Below are 15,602 nucleotides of genomic sequence, written 5' to 3' on the forward strand. Positions count from 1 at the left end.
TTATTGCTTGAGTTTCATTCTCAGCTTTAGTATTTTCACTTAGTGTTAGAATGATGGGCACAGTTGATTGATTGTTTTGTGGCTCGGGATAGGACCCATTGTATGAATCTTAACCATGGGCTCCAACTCTTTAAAATCATTGACCGGGATGACTTGAAAGTCAAGTTGCTTGAGTATCGGTGACTTCTTGCCGAATTTTTCCTTACGAGGACTCCCGAGTTCTTTGATGATCAAGTCACATTGTTTCTAAACAAACTTTCCGGGAAATACTTCAATTTTGTGGAAGGTATAGTTTCAAAGCCTACCATGCTTACTTTCTATGAATTTGAGTATCAAGTGTTGCATTACGCACGGTTGTCCGATCAATTTCATATGAACTCTTCCTCAGAGGGGCTCTTGTTACTCATTCTTAGAAGGGGCAACAAGGAAAGGGTAAACAAAATCAAATCTCCGCTCAAAATCAAAAATAAAATCAATCCGAGGAATCACAAGGAAACTCCCAGTCACAACTCAAACAAGGGTGGTAGAATATACCTTAAAAAAATAGGTATTGTCAACATTGTCAAAAGACTGGTCATTTTTGATGACGAGTATTGATCAAAGACCAGAGGCACAACACCCAACTCTAAGTCTCAAACCCTCGCCCCTCAGTTGGGCAATCCCTAGCAAGGGAGGCACGGTGATGGCAAGGGGTAGTTTAAAGGTCAGACTTATACTGCCACTGCTTAGCCATCTCAGTCGACAAGGTTCTCAACTCTAGAGGGCTTGTTTGACTGATCCGTAGAGGCCCACATCATCTCCATAGAGACAACAGATGCGAGTCTCGTCCATATCTGTGAGTTGCCTCTCGACAAGGTTACGGTAGAGGCCCACTCGTCACAACCGAGCACTTTAGCTCCTGTTTGGATTGTGGATAGTGGAGCTACACATCATATGACTCCTATAAAGGACATTTTCCGTACCCGAGCCCCTGTTGCCTGGCGAGTCCACGTAGAAAACTACTCCTTGGTCAAGATTCAGGCTCAAGGTAGCATCAAAATTTTCCATTGACAAGGATTTGGATTTGGCTTCGCTAGCCAATGTATACCATGTCCCCTAGCTTGGGGTGAACTTGTTATCTGTTCAGCAACTTTGCCAGTTGGAGCGAGCAATTTTCTTTACAACGACCACAGTCGAGATCCTTGACTCTCAGACTGGTTTAGTTATTGCTCACGGTGAGGCACAACCTAATGGCCTTACCACATGACACACTTTCTGACCGAGCCGACAACCAAGGGCTCTGTGTTCCATAGCTTCTAGATATTAGCCACATCTCAGGAGCCTACGAACAATACATCTTGGGAGCCTATGAACAATGAGCGTCTTTGGCACTTTCTCTTAGGACATATTGGTTATGACTCTCTTTATGAGTTATCTCGCCATCAGGTGGTTGAGGGACTTCCCCGCCTAAAACTAGCTCACGATGTTTGTAAAGCTTGTCGGCTCAGAAAGCAGCACCGTACCCCATTCCCTCAGCTGTCCACACATTGTGCTGAGGAGCCTCTTAGATTGATTCATGTTGATCTTTGCGGGCCGACATCCACTGTGCCTTGAATGGCGCGTTGTACTTCTTTTTGATAGGGGATGATCATTCTAGATACATGTAGGCATATTTTCTTAAGCATAAGTCCGATGCTTTCACATATTTTTCTGCTTGGGTGCTACTAGTTCATAACCAGATTGAACGTGGTATTGGTTGCATGAGAAGTGATAATGGTGGTGAGTTTATCTCCCACAAGTTTTCTGAGTTTCTATTGAAGTATGGCATCTTACGCCAACTCACCTCTACTAACTCCCCCTCTCAGAATGGAGTCGTAGAGCGTAGGAACCGGACAGTCATGGAAATGTCACGCTCTATGCTGTTCGTAGTAGAGCTTCCTGAGTACCTTTGGATCGAGGCTGTTACACTTAGGTGTACATCCTTAATTGGTGTCTGCGACTGCAACCCTTCTTTAGAATTCGGGTGTCGTTTTGGGAGATGCATTTTTGTGTCATAGTAGAAGTACGCACTTCAGCTAATGGAACAGTATACTTCGGATCAAACACGGCCAGTGGCCACGCCTCTTGATCCTACTGTCCACTTCTCGAAGAATACCCTAGGACAACCCTTCGATGCACATACCTATCGCTCTGTTGTAGGAAAACTTCTTTGGTTAATTCACACTAGGCTAGATTTAGCTTACTTAGTTAGTATACTCAGTCAGTATTTCACAGCACCTAGGATATCACATTGGATTGCATGCCTTCATGTCTTGCGTTATTTACAGTGTACTTATTCTTATGGCGTGACATATGGTTCTGGTTTATGTTTACAGGGGTACATTGATTCTGTTTGGATAGGAGATCCCGACACTCAGCGATCTCTTCACGGCTATCTCTTTACCTTGGGCACAACTTCCATATCTTGGTCAAGCTGTAAATAGGAGGCAGTGACGGCTTCCACCTCCGAGATTGAGTACCGGGCTCTCTTCGATGGCACCACCGAGGCCATCTACCTGAGGAGTTTACTAACGGCACTTCATTTCCCATGCGACTCTCCTATCGTTGTCTACTGCGACAGCCAGAGTGCAATCGCTTTGTGGGCCATCCGATCATTATACCACGGACGCGGCATGTGGGAGTCCACTTCTATTTTTTCAGAGAGCAGGTTGAGCTAGACATTATCTGCCTAAAGTTTGTGCCTACGTTCGACAATTTTGCAGATATTTTGACCAAAGTGGTCAACTGACCGGTTCTTTAGTATCTGTTACCGAGGATCAGTTTGGGTATACCCTCCCCTACTTATTCAGCTTGACGGGGAGAGGGTGCTTCCGTCTTGCTTTGCCTTCCAATTCGAGAGGGGGCGGGTTTTACTCTTGATAGTGGCAATGATGATGCTTACAATTTTTAGACATTCATTCATTTATTATATTATGGACATTTGTAACTTCATCCGTACTATCAGGATGATATGATTGTAAAAGGGCACTTGGGCAAGTGAACAATTCCCCTGTGAGGGCACTGTCCAAGTGGCACTGTTGCATTGCATCTTGCGGGGGCATGGCATCTTGCATCTCCCTTTGCATTACCCCATGCATTAGCATTCCGTTCATGTAAATATGCATTTGTGTGCATTTACCCTTTTCGGTCTTTTGGAGTGGTCGACTCTGGATCCACCATATTCGTGGCATTACCCATGGCAGTCTCCAAGGCAGTTTTTCCTTAGCTTGCTTGCTATATCCACAGCCATTTTCCTTCTTTATCGATACCCAATCATGGTAGGGATAGTATGCTCATTTTGTGAAGGTCTTGGGTCTGACCATCCTTGATCATTCTCCCATTTGGGGCATGGATATTGAATAGGATATTGCTATCTGCATCAGATCCAGCTTCTCACTGCTGCGTTTGGTGGTGTTCGATATCCGGAGGCTGCCTTGTTGTGAGTTTCAAGATCCGTTCAGAGTACGACACTCTCTCCAGCTCATAATCCTTGTCTTGATCCTTGAGATACAGGAGTTTGAGGTTCAGTATTCATTCATTGCTTAGTGTGTTTGTTGCATGAGCATTATATATTTAGTAGTTATATCACTTTAGTTATTTTCTGTGTTCATTGTCTGTGAGTTACCCTAACCCTAATTGTGTTCTTTTATCAGTCTGTGCTTTGTTGTACGATTGTTGTTTGTGCTTCTTTGTCAGAGTATTTCTTTACAAGTATGTGTGTACGCGTGCGTGTTATATTAGCCTCTACAAAAGGCCAAATCAGCCTATGAGACCAAAATATTACATTTGAAAAGTTAGGGAATTTTCCAAGTCCCAAAATAGATGTCATCTAATGCTATGACTAACTAAATGGACAATAAATATCAAATAATACATAGTTGATGAGTACAAAATGATGTGTGGCCAAATACAATGTGAAACTGCTTAGAAGGCACATGTATTCGAAGATATCTCTCATGGGTCTATCTAACATTCAAAAGCTGAAGTGCCCAAGTATGGTCCCTCAATGACGATGTAGTATTCTCTGTATCTATAGATGATGCCTCCTACGGGGTGTGGATGACAAGCTCAACATCTCTCTATGGCTTTGTCTAGGGTGGTCCCCTGTGGAGGGGCAGTCAGTTAGTATGATGAGGGCTTTGTAGTGGAGTAGTCGATACTTTGTAGAACTCTATGAGTATATGCTAGTGTGCAACTCTCTGCCTTTGCTATTCGGTCCGTAAGAGGTGCTCTCTGTGATGGTGTAGCTTCAGTAAGGAGAGGTTGAGACCATAGTTGTTAGGTACGAAAGGTACGATACGGTACGGTACGATAAAATACGGTACTAAAATATACCTTAAGATTTTATAAGATACGGTATGATATTAGTACGACAAAAAAAATAACTTGATTATTTTGGACAAAAGATAATAGAATAGATATTTCAAGTCTAAATAGCAATGCTATTAGAGTATATAAGATGAGTACTTAAGGATAACATGCCAAGGCCCAAAACCTAATGCCGAATGCGCAACATGTGCTATTGCTACCTACAACTTGTAACTTTATAGATGGGAGTGGATGCATCATACATGCATGATCATACAAATAAGAGAAGTGTGGGCTCGAGAGAGAAGGTTGAGAGAAATTGTTTGAATCTCAAATAACCTAATCTCATGGGAGAATCATATTAATATAAGAAGCATTTAGCTTGTCCCAAAGTGCAGTTCAAATGGGAAAGATGCATCCATTAAGTTGGTACCTTATGGTACTAATACGTAAGGTACGGTACCTAAACTATGGTATAGTATCAAATCTTTCGTACGTGGAATAAGTGCAACGAGAGAGAGAGAGAGACACACAGAGAGAGAGAGAGAGAGAGAGAGAGAGAGAGAGAGAGAGAGAGAGAGAGAGAGAGAGAGAGAGAGAGAGAGAGAGAGAGAGAGAGAGAGAGAGAGGTCTCCAAGCTGCTGGCGAATCGGCTTCACAAGCACCTTCCAGCTATTGTGCATCCTCTCCAATATGGTTTCATTAAGGGCTGCAACATTCTGCATAATATCTTAAATGTGCAAATGGCTATTGACTATGCGCGGCACTCCAGTCTGGAAGTGGTATTGATTCAATTGGACTTGGAAAAGGCGTTTGACTATGTGGACTGGTCTTTCATTGCAGATCTCATGTCTGCTATGGGCTTTGGTACCCGGATGTCCCGATTGATCTACACCATTAGTGCTTCGGCTTCTTCAAGAGTTATGCTCAATGGTGGGGTTACAGAGCCATTTGTCCTTGCACGCTTGGTTAGACAGGGTTGCCCTTTGAGTCCTCTCTTCTTTGCCCTGGCGACTCACCCGGTCCTTCAATGTTATCCTCAATGGCGGCTTCTGCTTAGCTGGCAGGATTGTCTCTTCCTTTGGGGCAGCACTTCATTAGCCAATCTTTGGCTGATGACACCTTTATGATTTTGCGGGCAGACAGGGACAACATTCGAAAGGCATTAGATGTTTGGACGCTCTTTGGTCAGGCCTCTGGTCTTCGCATCAATGCCTTTAAGTCAGCCATTCTCAGTTGCACGGAGCCTGATTTACAGTCATTAGGCTGGCAGGGCCAGGTGGTTTCCCGTGGCTCCATTGTCAGGCATCTTGGATACCCGTTGGGGGTGGATGTACGGCCAAAGGACCTACTGGAGTGGATTTCACAAAAACTGGCGGCGAAGTTTATGTATTGGAAGTCGCAAGCGCGGCCATTCCATGTCCGCCTCAAAGTGGCTCAGACAATTATGCTACCAATGCTAACGTATTTCCTGCCATTGCTGCCGTGGACGCCTACTACTTTGAAGGCTCTCACTCATTCCATTCGTTTCATGCTATGGAAGAAGGATTCACTGCAGGCAGGCATTTCGTGGATTTCATGGTCACATACATGTACCCCTAAACGCATGGGTGGTGGCGCTCTTTTGGATGCAAAAACTCATATGCTGGCTCTTCGTTGGTCTCCTTTTCGTGCCATGTGTGTGGATCATCACCCGTGGACCATCATAGCCCGTTATTTTCTTGAGGACAGCGGCCTACACCATGGTAACACACGGCTTCGGGCCTCCTGGTGGCATGTCCTTAATGCTGTCTCTCGATTTTCCAGTCCCTCTTCCTCTTTGTTACTGCACTTGGTCGGCTCGTGGAAAGTGGTGCTCCAAAAGGCCCGTTGGCATCCAGTAGGGGACCGCTTGCAGACTAACTCCTTTCAGCTGGAATTGTTGGCAGTATCGAGATTACTTTCATGGGAAGACAAACATTAGCTCAGACCGAGATTTAACCGCAGGTGTGACTTCGATTGCGGATGCTACCCTTGCCACTCGCAATGTCCTCGCATCGTTTTGGACTGCTAGGAGACTTTTCAGAATCCCGCGCGGATACTGTGGTTTATGGGAAAAGCTTTTGCTGGAGCTTCAGGGTAGGCAACCCTTTCTTGCCCTGCGTCCTTGGTAGGACTGGGACCTTGCAGGCCGGTTGAGTCTGGAAAAGGCCTCTACTAATCAGTGTATCATCTTCTCATTCAAGATCACCAATGGCTGGGTGTGAAAGCTAATACTGTTTGGGGACTGCGGAAATCGCTGTCATGGTGGCAGGCAACGCTGATGGAGGGCTGGCTGAATAAGGCACCTTTCAAATGCAAGGTCTTTCTTTGGTGGGTAATGATTGGTGGTCTTCCTCTTGCCTCGGCCCTTTCCAAGCGTCGAATCTCGAATGGCAATTGTTTCTTTTGTACCACTACTGCGGAATCGGCCCGACATCGTTTTCTTTCTTGCCCGCTCGCCAAGAATATCTGGTCACTCTTGTCGCAAATCTGGCGCGCAATGGTGGGGTCCTCACTAACTCCTTTCGATTGGGTTTTTGTGCGCCCAAAGTACTCCACACCGCCACAGCTACATATGAAGATCTTATTTCACTTTTTCAGATACTGGGGATGCTGGCACATTTGGACCATGCGGAATGCTTTTCTCTTTGATTCGGCCTCTAATGTACCGAGACATATTGCCAGGCTTAAAGGGCTCTTGCATTGGCAGCTAGATCTCATTCGGCACTCCGACTTGCTCCCTCAGGAGGATTTGCATCCCTGGCATATGGCAATTGCCTTTGGGTCGTTGCCATGAGTGGTGTAACCTTTTTAGTGCATTAGTACGGGGATTTCCCACACGTTGGCCTAGGGCCCTCGTGTCTCTTGTAATCATGTAATCATGTAATCTTGTACCTTTTTTCGTAATTAATATAATTACCTTTTACGAAAAAAAAAAGAGAGAGAGAGAAGGTTGAGAGAGAGGCTTGGGGGAGAAATAAGAAAGAAAGAAGAAAAAAGAAGAAAGGAGAAAGAAAAAAAGAAAGTTGTAGACTTAAAGTAGAGTAGCCAAAAAGTGCCCATTTTTTTGTACTAAAGCGTACGGATATGTATTGTACTGTACGGATCAGTCCGTACTACGTACAGAGATAACCGTGGTTGAGACATCTTTGATCCGGGGAATCTATCACCCTAGATAGTGGCCAAATCCCTCTCTAAATAGGCAATGGAAGGGCCCTTTGATCTCATAATTCATTGGACATCTGCCAAAGTAGTGCACCTGTGTTTGTGGTTCTATCTGACAGAGTTGGCAAATCTTGTTCTTTGAGGGGAGGGCTAGATTTTATAAGACCTGCATCTCTCCAAACCATTCAACATGATTGGCCATATGATTAGATGCACCGAAATCGACATACCATACATGATCATGTGTCTCCTTTTTTGTATTAACATTCATCGTATGTTGCATAACAAATAGACACTCATTTTTGTCTTCATTCTATCATCATGAAGACGATCCATAGTTTCCTTGTTGCAATTTATCATTGTACATATCATTCTTCTTACTTGGGGATTACATTTCTAGGGCTGAGACTCACTTTGAGGAGGGTAGCAAAGGATAGACTGACACAAGGCTATGCCACTGTAGGATGGATGGAAAGCTAGTGCGTACACATACACTTTCACGAGCCTCAAATGAAGCTTTGGCTCTTTGACACTTTGGCCATATGAGCACTTTTGTATGGGGCCCCAATATGGGGATTGATCCCCTACCACATGAGGAGAGTGAGAGAAGATTAGTCATTACCCAAGGGAGAGGAGATTATTGAGAGGTGGGAGCAAATGGATAGGCTCCTAGTTCTTATGATTTCATGGATGATCCAAAGTAAGCCCTCTAAACCACATGAGATTCTTAGAGCAAAAATGGGACCACCACTCATAGTGGCAGAGGCCCTCTTCGAAGTAATGACTTTACTTCATAAGCTCTAGACCTTGCCAAGATAGGCAGCTTCCACTAGAATCGTCTAGAAAGCTAACATTACAAGGGGATACTAAGTACTCGTATGCTCAGACAGAGGCACGGTTCTGACTACATGGATTACACATAGATCACCTCCCACCACTATAGTAAAGCTTGGATTGTCCTCACTTAGAGGTCAGCCGAGAGGAGCTAAACCGCATCATCGGGATGGACATTGTTCACGACACACGCAACCAAGCCATGGATGACACCTAATAAGGATCCGGGGACAAAGATGGCTTTCTACCTGAAAGCATCTTCTGCACATATCTCATGATGGCCTTGTTATCTGCTCGAGATATATAGATGCAAACCTGTCTCATGGGGTACGATGCGCCATTGGACAACTCTGTACATTCTCACACCAAGTAGATACAACACAGAGGGGGAAGTATTAAACACCATAACTTTGGTTTTCCCAAGGTTCACTATGAGATCTTTGTCCTGAGAGAATGCTTATAGTGTATCTAAGTGGCGCTACAATCCCTTTGGTGTGTTGGAGATGAGGACCATGTCATTTGCATACAATAATATGGGTATCAATACCCCCTAGGCTAGCTCCCTTCCCCCCAAGTCAATCAATGTATACCTCATCAATATAAAGGCCAAATAGGGTAGGTAAGAGCGGATATCCTTGTTTCACTCCAATGGTGCTAGTGATCTCCTTTGATAGTCCTCTTGTTGCTTTTGTCTTGTAACAAGCTCATACAGTGCTAGTTTCCCTCATCTCATCTCCATTATCTCCATTGGGACCTCTAGCTCTTGTACTTTGCATGAGCTGGCATGTGGTATTGTGCTAAAGGCCTTATGAAAATCCACAAGGCAGTAGTATAGCTACCTCCCTTGTGCCTGGCTTTCCTCGATGATAGCTTGGAGTGTGAGGATATGATCAGGAATGGAGTATCACCTTCTAAACCTTGCTTGTCCACATGCCCGATGTTGGTGCTTCTCTGTCCATTTGCTTAGCTCATGCTCTAGTATCGATCCATAAAGCTTGGCTAGCATGTGGCCAACCTTGCCTCATCATAGCACTTGATCAGCCTGTGTTTCAACATTTGGTGCCAAGCGATAGATAACAAGTTGCTGCGATCTCTTCCACCAGCAACTGCTATAATACCTCGGTTTTTGCTGTCTAGCAAGCCATCTACAACAGCAAATACCTCTCCTGTTGTCGCTTAACAGATCTTTGCCCGGGTGATCATTTTTCAGCCTTTTTTGGTGGCACACTCTTGTGTTTACTAGATTTCAACCTCCGAGTACTGTGTTTTGGTGACCAGCCTAATGCCCTTCATTAGTCAGTACTCTCTCATCTCCGATTGGTGATTAGAGCACTTGGTATCTGTCTGCGGTGGACGTCACTCTTCGACACTGCATTGCTTTGTCCTTGGGCATTCTGTACACTCTTACATTCATTTACAACCTTCATTCACTTCACAGTTTTTGCTCTTTGTGTTTGTTTGTGTGTTTGAATTTTGAGGTTTTGCGTTTTGCGTTTTGCGTTTGAGTTTTGCATGTCTCTCTCCGAGTCTTTGTGTTTTAGTCTTGGTCATACATACTATGTTTTCTTAGTACAAACCCTAGCATATCTTCACATGGTATCATAGCCAGAGCTCTTCTAAAGAGTATCCTCTGGTGATTGTGGAGGCTAGTCTTTGTGCGAGACTCACACGCAACTCGATTCTAACTCAAAATGTCTCAGGCACCTTCTTCTAAGGATTCTATGATGCCTTATCAAGCTTCTTTATCATTGGAGGGGCATGATGGTCTTGAGGAGGAGATAGATACACCTTCACCTTTACCATCTTCTTCTTCTCGTTTTGGTCATCTTATAGATGAAGAGTTTGATGAGTACTTGCAAATCAATGTACAGTTAGGTTTACACTGTGAGAGTGCGGGATGGAAGAAGAAACACGAGCACAGAGAGAGAGAGAGAGAGAGAGAGAGAGAGAGAGAGAGAGAGAGAGGGAAACAGAAGATGAAGAGAGAGAGAGAGAGAGAGAGGGAAACAGAAGATGAAGGAAGAAATACTGCACTGAATAAAGAGGAATGCTAAATAAAATGATGAGGACGAATCAGTCCCTGCACGCAGCCCGGAGTGTGAGTGAGACCAGATCAGGCTGAGATGATGACGGCAACACCAATGACGGAGAGTGTCTGAGAGGAGTGTGCTGAAGATAACCTGCAAAAGAAGTGAGAGAATGATCAATGAGGTGGCTATAAATAGCCAACACCCTCCAAATCTGGCCGATTGCTGCAGGAGGCCCTAAATCAAGTTGAATGTAATAAATGCCCAAAAATGATTGCATTTCAAAATCTTGGATTACATTTCACTTTCGCTCAAAGCATAGTAAGGGTTGGATCTTTCATCTCTACTCCTAACACTTTCTCTTTCTCCTTCCCACCATCTACCTACCCTCAATCACTTCACCTCTTGGCGCATCGTTAAAGGGGGAACAGCACCCTTTAACACTCTACCTTCCACCCACCCCTCCTTTACCACATCCTTTGACTTTGGGACGGCTGTAGTGAGCATCCCACTCACCACCCTCGGACACTCACAAACCCCCCACACGACCTTTCAGAAACAAGGATATCCATTCTCTGCTTATGGAATCTTGTTACACATTCCTTGGGTCACTCCTATGCAGGAAATTCCATCTTTTGCTCCCTGTGTCCCTATCCCTCCACCTTGGGCTCCTCATGCGATTACCATACCCATACCTAGTCCACCTATGCCCACCTTTGGAGCAACTGTGGACACTTCTTGTATGCATGGTGGGCACTTTGGGATTCCTTTCTCAGTGTCCTCTGCTCCCCTACCCTATTGAAGATAATGAAATTGAATAGTGAACGAATAATTTGAATGTTCAATACAGTGAACACACTATGCAAGGTGAAAATTGACCCCTGAACTCCCGTGTCTCGAGGATTAGGGCAGAGAGTATCTGGAGGAGTGGGGTATAGAGTCTGAGTGAAGAGTGTGTTGTACTCTGATGGATGCCGAAACGCAGGAAACAGCCTCTGAAGGTATTAGGCAGCAGCAAACAAAGCTCAGAAAGGTTGGATAACTGTGACTGGCAGGGAAGGTCTCCTGCAGCTGTAAATGCAACTGGTCTTAGTGCAGAGTAGCGAGGACAGGGTGGAAAAGGTGGACAGTAGCACAACACAGCCAGCTATCCTCCAGAAATGGGTTCTGGGCAGTAGTGAGAAGGCACGTGCAAGCTGCAAAAACAAGATTAAGGCTGAGTGGTGGGCAGCCTATCTATTCTAGATGTGCGGGTCATTCCAAATTAGGGTTTGGCTTATGGGATGTAGACACTGTGAAAACATTTATTTAAATGAAAGTTTCAGTAATTTATTAAATAAGCTTGATTTGGGAATGTTTTAAGTGGCTAATCAGCATGTACTGCATTTTCACCTCAACAAGATCTATGTGGGCATTTCAGGTGTAGGATCCTTTTGTTAGTTTGGAGACCAACTTCCGTTTTTTGGGGATGGAGGAGAATTATGGAGATTTTATAAGCCAAGTATGAGTTCTTATAGAAAATTGGCTTTCTTCAAAGGTGAAAGTGACCATGTGTTCTAAGGTGAAATGTTTCACCCAAGAAATATGTTTCATGCATCAGATTGGGTGAAGCATGCTTTGTGGTGACACTAGGAAAAGCCTCCGAGATAGAATATAAAGTACAAAATGAGCCATATGAGGGGCTTGTAAATACACCATGAGTACAATGATTGGGTAAACAACCAGTTTGGCAGCCTGTAATGCCAGACCATATCTCACTTAATGTGGATGAAGGTGCTAGAGTTCCCCGCAACATCCTTTTGTACAAACATATTTTCTTCTAGAGGGACCGGTGTGGGATCTCCTCTTGTAGTTTTGTGTGTTGATGAGTTGGATTGCCCTTTTGGCCTTTTATACCCCCATGAGGAACTTTGTTGATGACTGGATTTATCAACCATATCAGCAGCTTTGTTACTTAGTGGTTCCTTTTTTCAAAAATGCTAGATGGATTTATTTTCAGTGGAAAAAGCATTTCACTTGGTGTGTTTTATCCTAAACCTTGAAATATAGTTGTACAGGTTTGATGTCACAGTTCCAGATCAGGTGTACTATGATACCTTCATAAAAATATCCACATTCCCTTTGGACATTATGATTCTACTGATTAAAATTTACTGGCATAGTGTCTAGACATTGAGGGAGTGCATGAGCCAAATTTGTGCAGAGAAAACAAAAGCATATGCTTCTTTATCCCATCTAGAACTAGGAAGAGAGTGCTACATTGTAGGTAACTCTGTCAACACTGGTGGCTAAAATATGGAGTGTATGGTCTTGCAGGTTTTCAAGTTGTTTGAGGAGGAAGATTTCTCTCCAGAGGACCTGGGAAAGGTGTTGGCTGCCATGATTAGGGTATATGCTGTTGCAGGAAAGACGGAACAAGCCGAAGAGGTGTAGTTTCTGCCTTGTTTCCTTTTTCTGAAATGAAACAAAAATTAATATCAAAGCGGCTAAAATATTACAAGTGGATGGAATAAAGTTATTCTTAGGTGAAAACAGGACGAAGGATGTAGCCTTGCTGAGAGAGTGGAATTCTCAGGCACAGAATAGTCTTTTGTTGCTAGGGATTTGCATCCAGCAAAGTAATAGTCAGGTTCACTTATCCCAGCATTTGTTTCCTTCGGATTCAGACAACCATCAGAATTGAGGGTAATTCATGAAAATGATATTGGTATGCATTTCAAAATGACACAATTGATTCTGCTCTGTCTGTAGACTGGAATTTGCAGTTTGTCCAACTGCTATGGTAGTGCAGATTGCCACATCACAGTTGGTCATTTAATCATTTAATCCTTGTTTGCTTCATTAGGTCTCTTCCACAGGTTCATAGCTTGTTACGTGGTCACATCGCTTTAGGACACTGACTATCCATCACCATTTTGGTTTTTGGCATGTGATGGTAGTGGTGCTTGCACTTGGCCTGGCTGACAATTCTTTGGATTATTGGCATCTGAGCAGTTTAGGTGAGTAATCAATCGTGTTGTCTTCCATTGTTGCAGGGCAGTTCAAAGATCGAGGAACATAAAACACAAATATGGGAGAACATAGAGAGGCCGAGAGGTGGCCGCATTTTTAAAGGGGCCTGGGGCAGTATTTGGCAAAAAGGGATGGGTGGTACACAAGTTGTGCGACTTGGCTTCTTCAACATCTTTGCAAGATGGGGGGGCAAGTTGCTGCACGCAAGGCGATCCCTCAACACATTGGGGAGGAGATTCTTGCCAAGATGAGAGGGGGATCCACTAGAGGAGGAGTGAGTGGTGTATCGGCAACGACACCCACACCTATGTTTATACGTGAAGAAGCCTCAAATGTAGGCGTGCATATCTTCAACTGATGCAGGTGAGGCCTCCACCATTGGTGTTGTCAGCTCCACATCCACTTCTGGCTCTGGCATTGGCAAAAGGCAAAGATTTGAAGCTCATGCGGCACCGAAGAAGCAATCCTCTCTCTCTGAAGCTCCTAGTCATATGCTTGCATTGGTTGCCTTTCTTAGAGAAAGGCAATGACAAGTAGACATTGAGATTGCACACATGGTGATGTAGTGCAATCTTGCATTCAATGTTCTAAATCATGAGCAATGGAGAAAGATGGTGAGATACATCGCTAATGTGGGTGCATGTGAAGGATGGAGCAGTGTTACATATAATGACATGAGAATGAAGAAGATTAATAAAGAGGAGAGGATTGATAAATCCCTTGATCCTATTTGAGCCGCATGGATAGAATATGATTGCTCCATTCTTACCGATGGATGGAGAGATTGTAGGAAACAAGGCATCATCAACATACTCGTTTTATGTCCACTCGACACGTATTTTTTGTGGCCTGTAGACATCGTCAAGAGGGGAAGTGAAATGACCGGCACATTCATCTACTGTGACATTCGACAAGCTATCATTGAGGTATACATTGTCTTTTTAAATTTCAAAGTTGTTCTTTTCATTATTATAATGTTGAATTTATGTCCCCTGAAGCTTTCCTTATCATAAAATTGAAATTGTGCCATGTATGATGTGGTGGTAGGTGGGCTTGTCAAATGTAGTGTAAGTTGTTAGCGACAATGCATCCAATTGTTGACGCATGGGCCGTTTGCTTGAGGCCGAGTTTCCTTCAATAATGTGGGCTCCATGTGTAAGTCATTGTTTGGACTTACTCATGGAGGACATCAGGAAGCTCAAATGGGTGAAAAGAGTGGGGCATAAGGCTACATCAGTTGTCACCGTCTTCATGGTGAAGGTGAAGATGCTTGTGATGTATCCCGAGCATAGCAAGCTTGGGTTGAAGAAGCCTTCTCCATCGTTTTCCTTCCTCCCTTGTTGGTCTCTACGGTCTACAACAGTAAGTGCGGAGTGGAAATGAGACGAGTATGTTGATGATATCCATTTTCTTACGATCACTCCATCCGTGAGCAAGAATGGAGCAACCATATTTTGTCCATGTAGCCCAAGTAGGATTAAGGGCTCTACCAATCCTCTCCTTCTCTTCATTAATCTTTTTCGTCCTCATGTCATTGTATGTGACACCGATTCCCCATCCTTTACATGGACCCGCATTGGCAAGGGATTTTACCATCTTCTTCCATTGCTCTTGCTTAGGACATTGAATGCAAGATTGTACTCAATCATCGTGAGTGTGAATTGTCTCTCCGATGCTGGATGAGTCTCCTCTTAGTTTTTTGTTGGGAGGTGGATGCGGATGTGGAGTATCCACCACCAATGGTGAAGGCCTTATCAGCATGGGTTGAAGATACACCCACATTCGATGGTTCCTCATTAGTAGGCATAGGAGTTAGTGCCAATGCACCACTTCCTCCTCCTCTTGTGGATCCCCCTCTTATCTTGGCGAGAATCTCGTCTGTGATGCTTTGAGGGATTTCCTTGTATGGAGCATACTTGCATGTTCAATGTTGGGAGTTGGACTTCTTTGTGTCCCTCTCCACATGGATGGCATTCAAATTGAAGGCCTTGTGCTTCTCACGAGTCGTGATGCCGATGTTGGATGGAGAGGTCTGAGAGAGAGTGAGATGATTGACTCTTGAAAGTTGAAATCATAGTTTTAATCATACTTATATGATTGCTAATGCAGACATATGAAAAATGTATGAAATCCCGAGTATGATATCTTATTTCAGACTTGACCACTTTGGGGGGGTTGAAATGACTTAAAAAAGCACCAAAACTTGATAATTTTATA

The 15,602-nt window shown here is 44.0% G+C and overlaps 1 protein-coding gene across 1 annotated transcript in view; it reads left to right on the top strand.

The window, feature by feature from the left end:
- The window catches only part of LOC148035613 (uncharacterized), a 208,995-nt gene that overhangs the window by 98,091 nt on the left and 95,302 nt on the right, over positions 1 to 15,602 (top strand). The window contains exon 10 of the mRNA XM_087677580.1: positions 12,690 to 12,800. Within this exon, the coding sequence (XP_087533706.1) occupies positions 12,690 to 12,800 (111 nt within the window). The remainder of the gene's footprint in view (positions 1 to 12,689; positions 12,801 to 15,602) is intronic.

Source organism: Lygodium microphyllum, chromosome 5, assembly GCF_053477565.2.
Source record: "Lygodium microphyllum isolate KBCC chromosome 5, Lygodium_microphyllum_v1.1.10, whole genome shotgun sequence".
NCBI classification, from domain to species: Eukaryota; Viridiplantae; Streptophyta; class Polypodiopsida; order Schizaeales; family Lygodiaceae; genus Lygodium; species Lygodium microphyllum.